This window comes from Peromyscus maniculatus, chromosome 5 (genome assembly GCF_049852395.1).
Source record: "Peromyscus maniculatus bairdii isolate BWxNUB_F1_BW_parent chromosome 5, HU_Pman_BW_mat_3.1, whole genome shotgun sequence".
NCBI classification, from domain to species: Eukaryota; Metazoa; Chordata; class Mammalia; order Rodentia; family Cricetidae; genus Peromyscus; species Peromyscus maniculatus.
This window is the reverse complement of record NC_134856.1, coordinates 27,423,987-27,441,297: the sequence shown is the minus strand read 5'-3', so window position 1 is coordinate 27,441,297 and position 17,311 is coordinate 27,423,987. Positions and strand designations below refer to the sequence as shown.

At 43.3% G+C, this 17,311-nt stretch overlaps 1 protein-coding gene across 1 annotated transcript in view; it reads left to right on the top strand.

Annotated features, from left to right (window-relative positions):
- The window catches only part of LOC121829376 (uncharacterized), a 60,122-nt gene that overhangs the window by 6,214 nt on the left and 36,597 nt on the right, over positions 1-17,311 (top strand). The window contains exon 4 of the mRNA XM_076573592.1: positions 6,776-6,879. Within this exon, the coding sequence (XP_076429707.1) occupies positions 6,776-6,879 (104 nt within the window). The remainder of the gene's footprint in view (positions 1-6,775; positions 6,880-17,311) is intronic.

Sequence of the window (17,311 nt, the reverse complement as noted above, 5' to 3'; positions counted from 1 at the left end):
AACGGCGCCAATTGTAAGAAGACATTACAAATTAGTTTAATTGGAAATTGCATGCAGATACCATTTAAGTGCTGTATGAGAACTTGGTTTGGAATATTGCATGAGTTCTTAGTGTATGCTTTCTATTTATAGAAGGAAAAGCTTACAGAAGACTTGATTTCTTTTTTCCTACACCTATGCTCTCATTTATGGTTTATATTTATATTTTAATTTCCATTTTATATTGTATTTAGAGTTTATATTTTAATTCTGTTTCTGATGTTTAACCTCCAACACAGTTATAATACCTTCAACAGCAGCTACATGCCCTGTTAAGTGTTACAGCGTCTAAGATGCAGAATTGTTTCCTGAGACAGAAAATGGTTTCTCCTTTTCTAAGTGCCTCTTAGCAAAAGGCAAAAGAAATAGATAGACCTGTGACTGGTGTTGTGGACAGAGAACAACTAGATGAGATAAAGAGCAGCCTTGTCCTTCTGTCCCTTGGTAAAACCCCCAGATGATGTCAAACCATCAATTACAAACACTGAGAAGACAGCATGTTATGCTCTTGAAATATAAAATAAAAATTAAGAATACAAATAAAGTCACATTTAAATCAAATAGTCTGCAAAGAAGAAACATGCTATGCCCTGTCCCTAAAATAAACTGCTTTATAAATCAAACTTGAAGCTGAGGATTTAGCTCAGTTGATAGCACACCTAGTGTGCATTAACATCTCTGGCATCACAGTGGTGGCACAATGGTGCACACCCAAGTGAGGGTGCAGGGGGATCAGAAATTCAAGCTCATCTTCAGCTACAAAATGCGTTTGAGACCGCTGGGCTATTTGAAACCTTGTCTCAAAAAAAGGAATTTTACTACATTCCTCACTGATTGTTTTAAATATATGAATACCACATCTGTAGACTGAAATAGGTAGGTAGAGACAGATACACTCATAGCTGCTTTCTCTTTGTCATTGAGCCTGGAGAGCAGAAAGTGGGGAGAGTTTGGGGGGCCTGGCTCATCTGCAGAATAGCTGCCACCATCTTCAAGGGCACAGCTCTATGAAGTCCCAAGGCAACGAATGGTTGGGCCAACAAACTTACAAATATGTGGTTATTCCAAGAAGCCTCTCAGTAGCTTAGCACTGGCCTTTACCAAAACACCAGCAGCTTTCCACAGCCCATGTTTCACTTTCTGGCTTCTTTTACTATATTTACAAGGAAAACATGGGCAAACCTTTTCCAGATTCCAGTTCAAAAGGCAATCTTCAAAATCCTGCACATAACTTTAATTTATTAGGGAGACTTTAAAATCATAAAAATAATCGGGCAAGCTTAGTCCTGTTTACCTAGGTCAGATGTCACAATAATAAGCTGACATTGTCATGCAAAGGCCATCGCTGACGTTGGGACGCACCCCTAATGTACACTGTATAGGTATGGACGCATGCATAATGACACGTGTCCATGTTTATAACATTGCAGAGAAGAGTTCCGCAGCCCTAAACATCCTCCGCTTCGTCCGGTTACCTCTTCCTTCCTTTCAGCCTTGTCAGCCACTCATTCTTTTCCCTTTTGTGGTGATTTCCCCTTTGTAGAGGGCCATAGACTTGGCACACTGTACACAGCCTTTTCAGATTGGCTTAGATTCCTCCATGCTTGTATAAATCATGTCTTTTAGGTGCTGAGTAATATTCCATATGAATGTAGCACAGTTGGCTTGTTCATTCACTTGCTAAAGGTCAGCCTAGTTGTCTCCAAGCTATGGCAATTACCAATAAAGATAATTGTGTCCTTATATAGGTGTTATGTAGAATTAAGTTTTGAATTTTTAACTTGTTTTAGCTATCTATTTTTCAAGATTTATTTACTTTACTTTGTGTATGACTGCTTTCCCTGCATATATGTATATGCATCACCTGTGTGCCTGGTGCTTGTGGATGCCAGAAGAGGGTATCAGATCCCCTGCAACTGGAGTTACTGATGGTTGTGAGCTACCATATGGGTGATAGCAACTGAGTCCAGTCTCTGCAAGAGCAACAAGTGCTTTCAACTGCTGGACTACTCCAGCCCCTGAATTTATTTCATTGTTTATTCATGTGTCTGTATGTGTGCACCCATGTGCCTGCATGTGGGTGTCTGTGCCAGAAGAGGGCACTGGAACCCCTCAAGCTGGAGTTGTAGGTGACTAGAGTGCTGGAGACAGAACTTTGGTCTTCTGAAAGAGCAGCAAGCTCTCTGAATCACTGGGCATCTCTCCAACCACTGGAATCAAGTTTTAAGCCATTTGGGCAAACATCAAGAACTGTTCCTGAGTGTACAATGAGATGTTCAATGGGTGTACGTGAGAGTGTGTGTAGCTAGAATTTTCCTGCCTTGCCCACAGTCAGGAAAAATCCCTCTCACCCGCCAGTCCCACAGCCATTCAGACCCAACCAAGTAAACACAGAGACTTATATTGCTTACAAACTGTATGGCCATGGCAGGCTTCTTGCTAACTGTTCTTATAGCTTAAATTAATCCATTTCTATAAATCTATGCCTTGCCATGTGGCTCGTGGCTTACCGGCATCTTCACATGCAGCTTGTCATGGTGGCGGCTGGCAGTGACTCCTGCCTTCCTGTTCTTTCTTTTCTCTTCTCTGTTAGTCCCGCCTATACTTCCTGCCTAGCCACAGGCCAATCAGTGTTTTATTTATTGACCAATCAGAGCAACACATTTGCCATACAGAACATCCCACAGCACGTGTGTTTGGTTTTTTGAGGACTGCTGTGCTGCCTAGAGTGTCTCTCTCTTTCCCATGGCCTCAGCAGTGAATGGCAGCTTCTGTGCTCATCATCCTTACGGGCACTTCATGTCTCCAGTATTTCAGATTTGGGCCGCTCTGAAAAGCACATTGTAGAATCTCATTGTCACCCTGATTTACAGTTTTCTAATGATGTGACAGGGAGCATGTTCTCCTATGTACATCTGTACATCTTCTTTGGTTATGTATCTGTTCAGGTCTTTAGTGCAGTTTTGAATCAAGTCATTCTTTTTGTTGCTAAGTTAGAGGCATTCTTTTTAGATGCAAGAGAATAACCCATTGGCAACATGGCTTTTGCAAATGTTGTCTCTTGGTCTGTGACTTTGTCTTCTCAACTTTCTAAAGCCCTTATTCCCCAAATAGATGAACACCGGAATCGAATGCTAAGGTAGACTCTTGCCATGTCCCTGCTAGTTGTCTACTTCTACGGTTCTTTGTTGTTAGCTGTTTTTATTATTTACAGTGGCTGTCCTTTAAGCAATCTCCCAATCAGAGATTTTTTTTATAATTTATTTATTTTTATTTTATGTGTGTTGATTGGTATTTTGCCTGCATGTATGTTTATGTGGAGTTACAGACAGTTGTGAGCTGCCATGTGGGTGCTGGGAATTGAACCGAGGTCCACTGGAGGAACAGCCAGCACTCTTAACCAGTGAGCCATCTCTCCAGCCCCCCCAATCAGAGATTCTAACTCTGCTACTACCAGCAGTGATTAGGCCTGCAAGGGCCGCAGCCTGAGGCGATTCTGTTACCCTCAGACACCAAGTCTTGCAAAGCTACTGAGGAAAACTTTAGATCTCTATCCCTCTAAATGACTCGTGATTCAAAGGTTGAGGAATTCTCCTCACTCAGAGAGGCTGAATAGCAAGCAGCTCATCTCTCTTTGCTGACATCTTCCAAAAAACCCAGCATCCTTCTCTCAGCCTCCACTTAAAGAGCCCTTGCTACATGTGGTTCCTCCTTACCACCTTCTTCCAGCTACTTGCTGACTCAGCCTCCTGTTCCCAGGTTAATTTTATTTAATCAATCACATCTTTGAATTGTTAGCAAAAGCAGTAGGAAAAAATGCAACACACTTTAAAACAATATTCCACAACAATTCTTTGTGCCAATTCTTTTTTCTTTTAAATGTCTGTGTATGTGTCATGTCTTGAGACCTGTGTTTTGACTTGTGACCTACAGCTTGCTTATTCAGCTAAGCTGGCTAACCAGTGAGCCCTGTGGATCCACTGGCCTCTGCCTCCCTGGAACTGGGATTCCAAACATACCCCACATGCCCAGTTTTTTCCTTAGTCCTGAGGATAAAACCCAGGTCCTATACTTGCTCGGCAAGTACTTTACTGACTGACTGAACCATCTCCTCAGGCTCAAACCATTCTTTGTAGCCTTTGAATAGCTATGTCCTTGAGTGTCACTTTTTTTTTTTTAATGAGAATGTCTCATGTCTGGCTTATCTCATGAAGCATCCAACAGTCCTCTGAGTGTATGAGTGATTAGATGATAAAAACAGACATTGAATTGGATTAGCCAACATTTTCTGAAGCATATTTTAGTACTGAACTTCAGTGTTATACTTCCAAGAATAGTGACGGATCTTGTTGAGCACTGCATTAGCCGGTGTACTAAGGTGGGGACCCAGATCTTTCCTGGACCTTCAGCCTGCGTGATGAACGCATCTAAGCCATGCTGCTTCATGTCCACTCATCTACCGTTTTTAAGGGATGTGAAAATTATTTGTTAAAGCAAATGATAAGGAAAAATTCTTGATTTGATTCTAGAATTAAATATCTTCTGAGATATCCATACACTAATTGGCTGATAGGCAAATGTCTAAGAAAAGAGGCATTAGTTACTTTTTGTTGCTGTGATAAAACATGACCGAAGCGACTTTATAGAAGAAAGACGTGATATGGTTCCAGAGAGAGAGTCCACAATGGTGGGGAAGGTATGGCCGCAGGTGGCCAGAGCAGAAATCTGAGAGATCACATCTTCATCCATATGTATGAAGCTGAGGTTGGGGAGGGAGAGACACAGACAGAGAGAGACAGACAGAGACACAGACACAGACACAGACACAGACACAGACACAGACACAGACACAGACAGAGAGATACAGACACAGACAGACAGAGACACAGACAGACAGAGACACAGACACAGACACAGACACAGACACAGACAGACAGAGACACAGACAGACACAGACACAGACACAGACAGAGAGATACAGACAGAGACACAGACACAGACACAGACAGACACAGACACAGACAGACACAGACACAGACACACACAGACACACACACACAGACATGGATACAGACACAGACACAGACAGACAGAGACACAGACAGACACAGACACAGACAGAGAGATACAGACACAGACACAGACAGACAGAGACACAGACAGACAGAGACACAGACAGACACAGACACAGACAGACACAAACACAGACAGACACAGACACAGACAGACATAGACACAGACACAGACACAGACACAGACAGACATAGACACAGACAGACACAGACAGGGACAGAGAGATACAGACACAGAGAGACAGAGACAGACATAGACACAGACACAGACAGAGAGATACAGACACAGACAGACAGACACAGAGAGACACAGACACAGACAGAGAGATACAGACACAGAGAGATAGACACAGACAGACAGAGACAGAGACACAGACACACACACACACACACACACACGGACACACGGACACACGGACAGACAGAGACACAGACACACACACACACACACACGGACAGACAGAGACACACACACACACACACACACACACACACACACACACACACACACACACACACACGGACACACACGGACAGACAGAGACACAGACAGACAGATACCAGACAGCTGGGACCAGGCTATAAAACTCCTGACCTCCCCCGTACACCTCTGCAGCCCCAGTGACGTGCTCCTTCAGCAAGGCCCTACCTCCTAAAAGCTCTGTCATCTCTCCAAACAGCCCCCCAACTGGGGACCAAATATTCATATCTTTGAGCCTAGGGAGATACTTTTTATTCAAACCACCCACAAAAGCCAATATGTCTGTTGTTTTTACCTAAAGAGAGTTTCTGCTCTACATCATGAGTACTTGGTTTCAGATATAATATCTGATGTGTCTACACCAGTGTTTGGATTTCATCAACCATCATTTTGGTGTGACTTGGGTTTCAGTAGGTGGGCTCTGGGTCGGAACCCCAGGAGCAAGGTGCCCCAAATGCCGTGGTGCTTTATGCTCTGTGACTCCAGAAAGCCTCTCCCAGCTGTAAAGTGCACTGAAATTGGTGTGAAGCTGCCCTTGTATTTTAATCAAGATGAACTTGAAAGGTGAACATTATAAGTGGTAGAAATTATTTATAATTTGGTAATAAAAGTTTATGTCTAACACTCCAAATTTCATACGTCTGCTATGTGCTGGCTCTGGGGTATAAAACAATTGAAGTTGCCTTTACATTTGGCCTTATATGAAAGGTCATAAATTAGAATGATAGCATTCGTCCTCTTTCTGAGCTCAGAAAATTTCCATATTAACATCTTCACCTCAAACATAAATGGTTACCCAGCTACAAAGAAAAGTGTTGCATTGGCCTTTATGAATTATAGTTTATGTTGGAAATCTGTGTACACAGGCCTTCAGTGGTGCATTCCAACTTCAGTAAAGCTTGTTTTACTACAGTGGAGCTAATTCAAACTGCATGGGCATCTTAAATAAATAAAGAACAGCATATAAAACTTGGGAATGTTTTAGATATCAGCAAAAGGTTTCCAGGGTATGCAATTATTTTAACTCTTAAAATGCGTTTTTATATCTTCAAGGATTTTCCCTTTCCAGAATATCTCTACCACGTTGCTTAAAAATAAACATGCTTTCAGTTTTTAAGTTTTTCTGTATAATGTGGTTTTAACTGATAATGTGATAATTGGATTTTTTTTTTTCACCTTACAGAAAAAATGCAAGCTGGGCAGTGGTGGTGCTCGCCTTTAATTCCAGCACTCGGGAGGCAGAGCCAGGCGAATCTTTGTGAGTTCGAGGCCATCCTGAACTACAAAGTAAGTTCCAGGAAAGGCTCCAAAGCTACGCAGAGAAACCCTGTCTCAAAAAAAAAAAAAAAACCCAAAACAAAAAACCAGATGTCCTTAATTTTCCAGTGTGGAATATCAAATCCACATGCTTTGCTGCTTTCACCATCCTGCTGGTGTGGTTAAAATGTAGTGAATTGTAAACAAGCAGGATCAAGTTCTAGAACAAGCATAGGGCCCCAGATGTTCACCAGCAGAGAACAGAGAATTTTAAGAGCAAAGGTAACTTTTAGCATTAGATGCTGTCTTTCTCCTAGGGGAAATAATACATCTAGAAATGACTAATGAATTTGCATGGGCTAGTCCATGAGGGCTACTATAGCAATGCACCCTAGACTGGGAAGGCTGGGCAATTTACAAACAATATAAATGCCTCACTCACAGTTTTGGAGACTAGGAAGCTCGCAACAAAGGTACCAACAGTTTGGTATCTGGTAACTGGCTTCTTCTCTGCGTCTTTGAGGGCACCTTCTGAATTCATTTTCCTGAGGGGGAGGTAGCGAGGGAACTCACTCTAGCATCACATAAAGGCACAAATCCAGTCATGAGGGCAGCCTCTGTGACTTCATCCGTTTCCAAAGGCCCAACATTCTTTTGTCTTTTGTTGTAAAATGTATTGTGGTTGTTGTTACTGTCACTGTTGGTTATTATTGTTATTAACTTTGTGTGTGATCACACACACGGGCAGGTAGGGAGTGCATGCCGCAGCATATGGTAATTGGAGGAACACTTTGTGAAGTGAGTTCCCACCTTCCGCCTTCACGTGGGTTCTAGGCTGTCAAGCTTCTGTAGTGGTGCATTCCTCACTGAACCATCCCACTCGTCCACTCTTGGGTCCTTGAGATAAGTTCTTATTGCATAGCTATGCTGGTTGATCTTTGTCAACATGGCATAAGCTGGAATCATCTGAGAAGAGGCAACCTTCATTCAAGAAATGCTAACATCAGGCGGACCCGTAGGGAGGGCCCAGCTCACTGTAGGTGGTGCTACCCCTGGGCAGGTGGTCCTGCATTGTGAAATAATTGCAATTAGAGCAAGCCAGTAAGCAGTGTTCCTCCAGTGTCTCTGTTTCAGTTCCTGCCTCCAGCTTGCTGTCTGGAGCTCCTGCTCTCAATGATGGACTGCAAGCCAGAAGTGTAAGCCAAATAAACCCTTTCCTTCCTAAGTTGCTTTTGGTCATGGCTTTTATTAAAGCAATAGAAATCAAGCTAGAACAATAGTCCAGGCTGATTTTCAACTAGCCCAGCCTGGCCTCAATAGCACCTCTTTAATGCTGGCATTACCAGCCGGTGCCATCACACCTACCTGTCCACCTCTAATATTATTATCATCTTGTGTACTAGATTCCAACATATAGATGATGGGGGATACCATTCTTCAGACTCTACCAGAGCAGACTCTAAAAACAAAAACAAAACAACAAAACATCTGTTGTTCCCATAAAATATCAAAGAAAAAATGGTACATTTGTTTCTGTTGTGACAAAAGATGCTTCAGCATCTCAACACCTTTCTATCAACTTCCCAAGCACGGAGAAGACAAGGAGGTCTCACAAGGACAACATTGTCCTGTTTCCCTCTTTCCACACACAACTGGAAGCAGTCATGTCCACCTGTAGTCTCAGGTGCTTGGGAGGCTAGGCCAAGAGGATAGCTTAAGCCCCAGACTTCAAGATCAGCTTGAGAAACACAGTGAAAACCTCATCTAAGTAAGTGAGTAAACAGTAACATTAAAAAGAGAATTGGGGCCGGGCGGTGGTGGCGCACGCCTTTAATCCCAGCACTCGGGAGGCAGAGGCAGGCGGATCTCTGTGAGTTCGAGGCCAGCCTGGGCTACCAAGTGAGTTCCAGGAAAAGGCGCAAAGCTACACAGAGAAACCCTGTCTCGAAAAACCAAAAAAAAAAAAAAAAGAGAATTGGGGATGAACAACTTCCTTCATGAATTGTAATTAGAGGTAAGATAATAATACCTGTGCCCTGAAAGCCTTCTGTAGGCAACCAAATGAGAAGACTCTTTGCTGTCTCCCGTTGGTAGGAGCAAGACCTGCTGACTCATGCTGAAGACCCAGACAGCTTGTAGATGATACAGAGTGTGTGTGAGGAGGGGGGGGCGGGGGGAGGGACAAACAGGGCTTCTGGTTTAGTCAGTGATCAGGACAGATGCTGCTGGGTGTACTTCATCTCAGGGTGTGGCTCAGGTACCAAGTCACTGGTCCAGGCACTGGCTAGATTAGGCTCTGTCATTTCCAAATTGCAACCTGTTCCTTGAAAAAACGTTTACCCATTTTCTTTCGGCTTGGCAAATAAAAGGTTTTTATTCTAGATATAAATAGGTGAGTAAATGGCTAAACAAATAAGTCCTCAATTGGTCCCAGGACGAGATTCTGAGTATCACTGATGTAATAGTTATTAAATGAAATATGAAGGAAAATGATGTCCGTTAGTGGGTCCTAGAGGAATTAGAATGTAAGCACTCCTTGAACTTTACTCTCTCAACCCCAATCATACACAATTAATTAATAGATACCTCTCCATCAGTGATTAAGTACCTAAAACTGATGACTGCAGCCCAAGTCTTACCTCTCCATCTATTCAGGAGCAGGAAATACACTAGACCCTTCAAGGGCACATTCACTCTCTTAACCAAAGGACACCCCAGTTCCAGGCTGTATGGTTAACTACTGAGGGCGAGCCAGGGAGCTAGCACCACAGGCAAAGTGCTAGCTGGAAACACGAGGCTTTGGATCCCCAGTGCCTAGGTCGGGAGTGGCTGTCAGTGCTGACAGGGAAGAGACGGGATGGACAGGAGCACTCTGGCTGGCCAGGCTAGCCAACTGGTGAACTCCAGTTTCAGTGAGAACTGTCTCCAAATGTAAGTGGAGAAGAGATCAAGAAAGACCCTGGGCATCAACCTCTGGTCTCCACATGCATTTACACATGCATGTGCATACATGTGCACACACAACATATATGCATATATTCACACACATGACATATACACATACATGCACAAAAAAGTTAACTATCAACTAGACATTACAGAAGACTAGAATGTTAGAGATACCACTCACCCCAAATAACTCAAATTTCTCTAGTGTAACCTATTGTAAGAACAAGTCATAAACGTGTATTTATAAACATTGAAAATTCAAGAAAAAATAGATTCTGAAAGAACTCTAAAGAAAACTGACTGCTCCTTCAAAAGAAACAAAAAGAGTGGATTTTATTTTCTTAGATGTGTCTAGGTATTCAAGAGAATAATACTTTATTAGGCTCCACTGGCGCAGAACTCAGTAAAGCTCTAAGGGCTTGGTTTTTCACCTTTGACATTCCCTCAATTCTCATCGCTGGTGATGTTTTGTTAGCCTAGTGTACCTAGCTTTGGTATTGCCTGACCAAGCATAAAGCCCTGCCCTTCACTCAGAGTTCACAAAACCGACGAGAAAGAGTGTGCATTCTTCCTGGGCATAGGTGCCAAACAAAACAGGAGCTGAGATTGTTTACATCCCTTGACTATTCTCCAGGGGTTTTTGTACAGACACATACACACAAATAAATAAATGAAATCTTAAAGTAAAACAAAAAAGAGTAAACTCCAATAATCCCAATTTGGGGATTTGTTGTTTTAACTTTGGCACAGTGGCTGCGCCTTAATCTACTGCTTTTTCAGCCACCAATTCAGACTCCACAGTTACCAGCCTGCTTTTCTGGCAGCGGCCTGGCTGCTCAGGCCACAGCCTGGTGGGAATTCTGTCCCAAGGCACTGGCTCTGCCGCTTCTGCTAAAGGATGTTTTAACTAAATATCGTTCTATTTATAAATAAGACTCGAGAGTCAAAGGCTGGGGTGAAAACCTGCTAGCTCAGAGACATTGAGTAGCATCTAGCTGAACTTCTCTCCTTGCTAGCATCTCCCAAAGAGAGTGTCCTTCCATTCTGGCAAGCAAAAAAAGCTGCTCCACTCCAAACCCCTCCCCACTCGTTCTGATGGTCTCTCAATCTCTCTCAGATGTCCTCTAATTACTTTCTGTTAACTAGTTGCTAATTCAGCCTCTTGACCCAAGCAAGGTTAATTTTATTTAATTAATGCAAATGCAAACTTGGTGCTCACAGTGTGATCGAATGTCCCCCAACAGGGATTATCCAAAATAGTTGAAGTCAGACTGTTTATGAAATGTTTTTGTTTGTGCTTATTGCCTTAAAATAGTGAGGACATGCAGTCAACCTAAGTGTCCATCAATACAAGAATGAACCACAAGGCATGGCATATATGTTCACTGAAATGCTATTCAACTTTAAAGAAGGAAACACATTATTTGTAACTACACAGATAAGCCTTGTGAAATTAGGCAGTCACAAAGAACACAGTCCTTTTTTTCTTTTCCGTAGTCCCACTTATATACAGCACCTAGAGGAGAAACAGCCCACAAACAAAGGGTGCTTGCCAGGTGTGGGAAAAGAGCGGCTGCTCAGGAGGAGAAAGTTTCACTTGGTCGAGAAGGGTTCCAGAGGTCTGATGAGCAGCACTCTGTGTGAACTCTGTCGATAGGGGTCGTCTTTAGTTGTTTGTGCACACAAATATGTTCTTGCTGTAGTAAGAACAATGAAGTTATAATAATCATAATGAATGGTGGCTGCATTTTGAAAGGGAGAGAAGGGCATGGACTACATTTTATTCAGTTTTAATGTTCTACATATTTATAACCCAAAATATTTGGGTCACTCTTTGCTACCCTTAAAAGGTCTCTCTCTCTCTCTCTCTCTCTCTCTCTCTCTCTCTCTCTCTCTCTCTCTCTCTCTCTCTCTCTCACACACACACACACACACACACACACACACAAATGCTGGCAGCTGTGATCCAGGCAAGGGCACCACCAAGGACTTTTGAGATGAGCATGCCTGGGATTATTCCTAATAAAGTAATCCAGTTAAATCACAGAGATAATTCATTATTTTTATTAATACTGTTAGCAGTTTATTTATTTATTCATGCTGAGGTTTGAACCCAGGGCTTTGCCTATGATGTTCAGGTACCCCACCACTGTACATACTCCCATAATCCACTACTAAATACACTCCCAGCTCCCATGTTAGCACTTAATTCCACTCTTTATAATGTAAGGACACTTCATCCCCGGACGTGGATTTGAAGGGCTGGTTTTCCAGAGAAGATTTGTGTATTAGCTGACATCCTGTTCTTCCCAACAAACCTGCACCTTGCTGCTCTTCCGACACATCTGAACTCCAGTCCAAAGGTCATGCTCAGCCTGAAAAAGTGGCAATTTATTAATTATGTGTTTTAACTGAAGATGAATCAAGAACTGAGAGTAAATATGAACATTTAATGAGAAAGGTTTATTACCCTTAAGGAATAAAGCAAGTTTTAATGAGATGTAGTCATCTTTTTAAAAAAGTTTTATTTATATTTATCATAAAAGTATGGCAGATCATCTATAAATAAGCAGGAGGAAATTACAATTTTTTTTAAAAATCTCAAAATCTGCCTCTTATTTCACCATCCCCCCCAAAAAACAGCGTTTGAGGGTGGAATCACTCCCATTGTGTGTCTCTTAATTCTTACACTGCATCTTACACACTGTTCTAGAATTTAATTTTTTTAATTATAATTTATGAAAATCTTTCCATGCCTGTGAGATTATTTTCATAGCAGCATAATACTCCACAGCAACTTCCCTTTTTTATTACTAAACAACCATGTATTTTGTTTACACCATTCATAACAGCACATATTTAAACATATACACATACGAGCATTCTACCAAGACATATGTACACATATATACATACACAGATATACAGATGTATAATATTCTCTTCTGGGTATTTGCTTAGATAAAACCCCTGATGTAGAATCGCTGTTTCCAGGGACTTGCGCATTTTACTGTTAGCGCTGTTGTTTTTTGGTGATGGGGAAGGAACCTGGGCCTTGGGTATGCTTGCCCTAGTCCCTGCCATTGAGTTCCAGTCCCAGAGATCGGCACGCTTTCAAATGTTGGTTACGCTTTAGGTAGTGCCTTAGGAAAGCCGATTTATGCTATGTTCATGACAAGGGAGGGTGCATGAAGACATCTACTTTAAAAGATAGTCTCCTTTGTAAATATTTGCTTTCCTATCTTCCCTTGTGGAGTAGAAACTCGCACAATACAAAGATAAGGCTGACCCAAGATTACCCAAAACGCTGTCACAGACCTAAGCCCAAGTATTCTGAATATTTGCAAATCTGTATATCTGGATTTAAAGAATAAATATTTACTTATTCAGCATGTCCAGGTGTGTGTGTGTGTGTGTGTGTGTGTGTGTGTGTGTGTATGTATGTGTGTGCGCGCGCGCGCGTGCGCACTGGTGCCACACTATGTACATGGAAGTCAGAGGATGACTGTGGGAGTCAGCTCTTCCCGTCCACCTCTGTGTTGGCTCCAAGGACTGAACTCAGGGCGTCAGACTTGGCAGCAAGCACCTTTTCCCGCTGAGCCATCTCGCCGGCCATGTCTCTTTGTGTTAGGGGATACTGAATTGAACTGTACTTGCTTCAGACTCTACAGAGCCTGGAATTCTTACACAGCATCCAGTAAGCATTTGCTGGTTGACGGGGTTTTCCCTGAAGCAATTTAACCCTCGTATAAACTCTTCGAAGTTACGACCGCTATCACCGAGCTGTAAATGAATTGATTGGGGCTCAGACCAGTAGCCTGCCCAAAGTCACGTGGCTGATATATTACAGATCCGGAATTTGCACCCAGGAATTCCTGATCATTTAGTACACCGCTGTGATTGTGAACTTGTGTGCCACAGTGGTTACAGGTCAAATACTTCTTTTCTCTCGTTAACTGTTGCATTTACAATCACCCTGTGAAATAGCAATATTTTATTAACCTCGAGTGTCTATGTACAATTCTGAATAGGGTTTTCTGGCCCAGGGTCTCTTGGAAGGTTGCAGTCAGAAGCCACACATCCCCTTCTGCTGTCTTCTATCGGTCAGGATAGTCACAGAGCATCTCCAGTTTCAAGGGGGCCTTTGAGGCCACCTCTCAATTGGAGGAGGAGCAAATTGCAATATACCTTGTTGCTACCTGCTTTGAGAAATACCATCTGCTGCATAACAATTTCTTCAGCCCATGGAAAGCTTTAAGACTATTATTTTATGCTGCAGAGCTGATCATGTGTTTGCTGATTCATTCCAGTTTGTCAGCCACCTGCTCTTCTGATTGATAGGATGTACTTAGGAAATGACACATTGGCAACGTGTATTTACAGGACAGTGCTACAGTTTATGGCCCTGGGACAAAATGAACCCATCAGTCTGTATGTAAATGGAGCCTGGGCCCCTGGCCTCTGTGTTCAAGATTCTCAAGCTATCTGTAGACTTTCAAAACATCCTCTGCTTCTAAAAAAATTATCCTGATTGAAAAGCCAGTTTTAGTGCGCTCCTGACCTAGAGGCTGTGTTGCTGACTGGCAGAGCAGTCTGTGGCTGACTGTCCCTCTGTCGGCCACGCTGTCTACTGTCTGCCGCTGGCTTGAGCACACCTGTGGTGTAGATGCCCAATGCAGGGGTCTTCCCCCTTCAGCTGTGATCTTCTTTACTACAAAAGGCTGATTCACGGAGACGTTTGGAGGTCAGCATCCTACTCACCCTTGCTGTAGGCAGAAAAGGTAGTGGTCCCCCAAAGAGAAATGTTTGGAGTGATTACGTCAATCCTTTGTGGCCTTGGGGACACTGCCTATGTTCCTGTTGATTTGTTTCTTTTATAAATCTTGGTATTTGTTTGAAACTGGTGGAGTCCCAGGACTCCGCATTCTGAGTAGGTTCTCAGCTGCAGTTGTCCCACTGCCTTTAGGAGCTAGCTGCTCCCAAGTGGGCTCTGGGGTCGGTAGCCACTCCGGTACCTGACCTACCACGTCCAGTGTCTCAGAGCACATCTGTACTGGCCTCTTCAACGAGCAATCACGACTGTGATTCCAAAACATAGTGGCGACCAACGAAAGCGCTTCCTGCAGCCTCGGGGGTGGGGTGGGGGGGAACCCATGGGACAGCTGGCCTGAGGAGCTTTCTAGCCTCAAGCCGAACTTTGTAACTCCAGAGACTGGGGCTGCCCGGGTGCAGGATTAAGTCACCGATTCTCCTAAGTGCCGGTCAGATTTGATGCTTAGGTTGGGAATGTGAGTTGGTTTTGAATTTGTGGTTCACCTGGTCCAGGTGCCCCTTAGGTAATTTTCAGGGTGATGATTTCTGAACTGCCGTTTCCCACCATCAGCTCCCACACATATCATTAGTTTGACATTGTTAACTTTTGTAACATGATCTACATTTTCTAAGATGGGGAAATAGGGGCTGAACACACACACACACACACACACACACACACACACACACACACACACACACACCGGTGAGAACATTCCACTTTGTTGGACTGGACAGATGAGTGTCCCACATTCCTCATCTTGCTAAGTAAAGAGGATTCTTTGCTTTGAGGGAAGTGCAGAGCTGTGTTGTTGATCTAGGTATTCTCCATCGATGTTGGTGGTCCAAAGAGACAGGTCCAGAGGAGGTCCTGTCAGGTAAGGCTGCAGGAGGGACAGACAGCCCCTCACACATGGCAGCTGCAGCATGGCTGAGCTCCATTTATCTTGGGAGAGAGTTTGTTATTTTTGTTACTGGTAATTAGATAGTTGGTTGTAGATCCAAGCCATGCTGGGCTCCTGTGAGTGGGACTCTTTTCATTTGAATTACTCTGTCAAGCCATTTGTGACTTTCTACTCATAAGCCAAATGGCCTGTACTAACTGAAGAACAGATAAACACCATTCATACAGCTACATACAGTGTGCCTTGGGAAAGTTGTAACGGCCTGTGTCCAAGTCCAACAGGAAGCATTGAGTTGTTCCTAGTCGTTGTCAATGTGATACCTCCAGAGATATTTAGATGTTAGCCCTTTCTGAATGCAAAAGAAATTAATCCTGGCCTATGAAAAGTTCTCCATTGTCAGGTCTGAGAGGTGAGATTATCTGAACCTCATGAATCCTTAGAAAGCTGGATGCCAAGCACAGCTGGGTTTCTTTGTTCTCCCCACAGGGGATCATCTTCAATAACCCCCCTTGATCCTGGTGGCCTCTTTCAATGACAAAAATAAAAACATATGAAACCCAATGTCTCCTTCAAGCTCCCAGGTCAGAGCGAACTTCTGGCATGTCCCTAAAGGCTCCACTGAGGAGCGCTGGCTTCCTCCACAAATGGGCACAAGGTTATTGGGGTTCACTTGGCTCTTCCATTCTGAGACGTGACAATCCCCTCTGTGCCCTGTTCATTGAAGTTCATAAACTCATTCATTTACAAGGAGGGTTCTAAGTCTCTGTGGTTAGATAGAAATTCACCCCGCCTCTCCTGGACCCGACTTCTTCTATCTCACTGATCATTTGTGTGGAACAGAGAGTCAAACACACTCTAGCCAGTAAGGGCATGCGGCTAGTCTTTTAAAAAAAAAGTGACAAGAAAGCTATCTTCAACACAGAGGCAGCTTCATTTGTGACTGAAGGTGAATTGTGGGTTAAGTATTCCTTTGCCACGTTTCAGGCTGGACCACTCAAAATGAAGGGCTCCCACTGCTGGCTGGGCCTCCTGATTTACTGCAAGCGCAAGTGTGAAGTCCGGGCCTTCATGATGCGCCTGCTTCTGTTTCCTATCTGAGCTAGGCCAGCCTACTTTGTTAAAGCCTGGATTCGAAAATCTTTCTTTCTTTTCTTTTCTTTTTTTTTTTTAGGAGAGCTGTTTTTTCAAAAATTTGCTTATATAACACTCAGCAAAGGCACCGTATATTTATTTCGTCAAGTAGTGCCATTACTCGAAGCTTACCTCTTTGCCTTTGACAGCAAAACAGACCGCTTATCTTCATATTTTTATAATGAAAACTCCCCAAGCTCAGGCTACTATGGCAGATTTACAGCCTTCGAGCAGGAGAACTGACAGGCATTTTAATGTGAAAGGAGATATGATGTCCTTAATGTACAGTGATGTCATTGCTAACAAGGGAGAAGCATCCGGAGCACTCACAGTCACCAACGCAACTGCCCTGGCTGGAGGGAAGAGACCTTGCCACCCTCAGAAAGGACACATGCAATAGGAAAAGGGACCCAAGATTCAGGTGCAAGGGCAACACAGGAGACTCCAGTCCCCAGCTTGTTGTGGGTGTATTAGCTTCAGGAGGTTGACACTAAAACTGTCCAGAGAGAGCTGACCTTGAGAAGGGACAGGGGAAGGCGTGGTACTCTGATTGTAATTAAAACCCTCCTGGGAGTGTGCAAAGGAAAACTAGATCGCCTTTTGATCTTGTCTCTGTCCCCTTTTTCCTGCCCCAAAGTGGTCTCAGACCTTAATGATCTCGACAG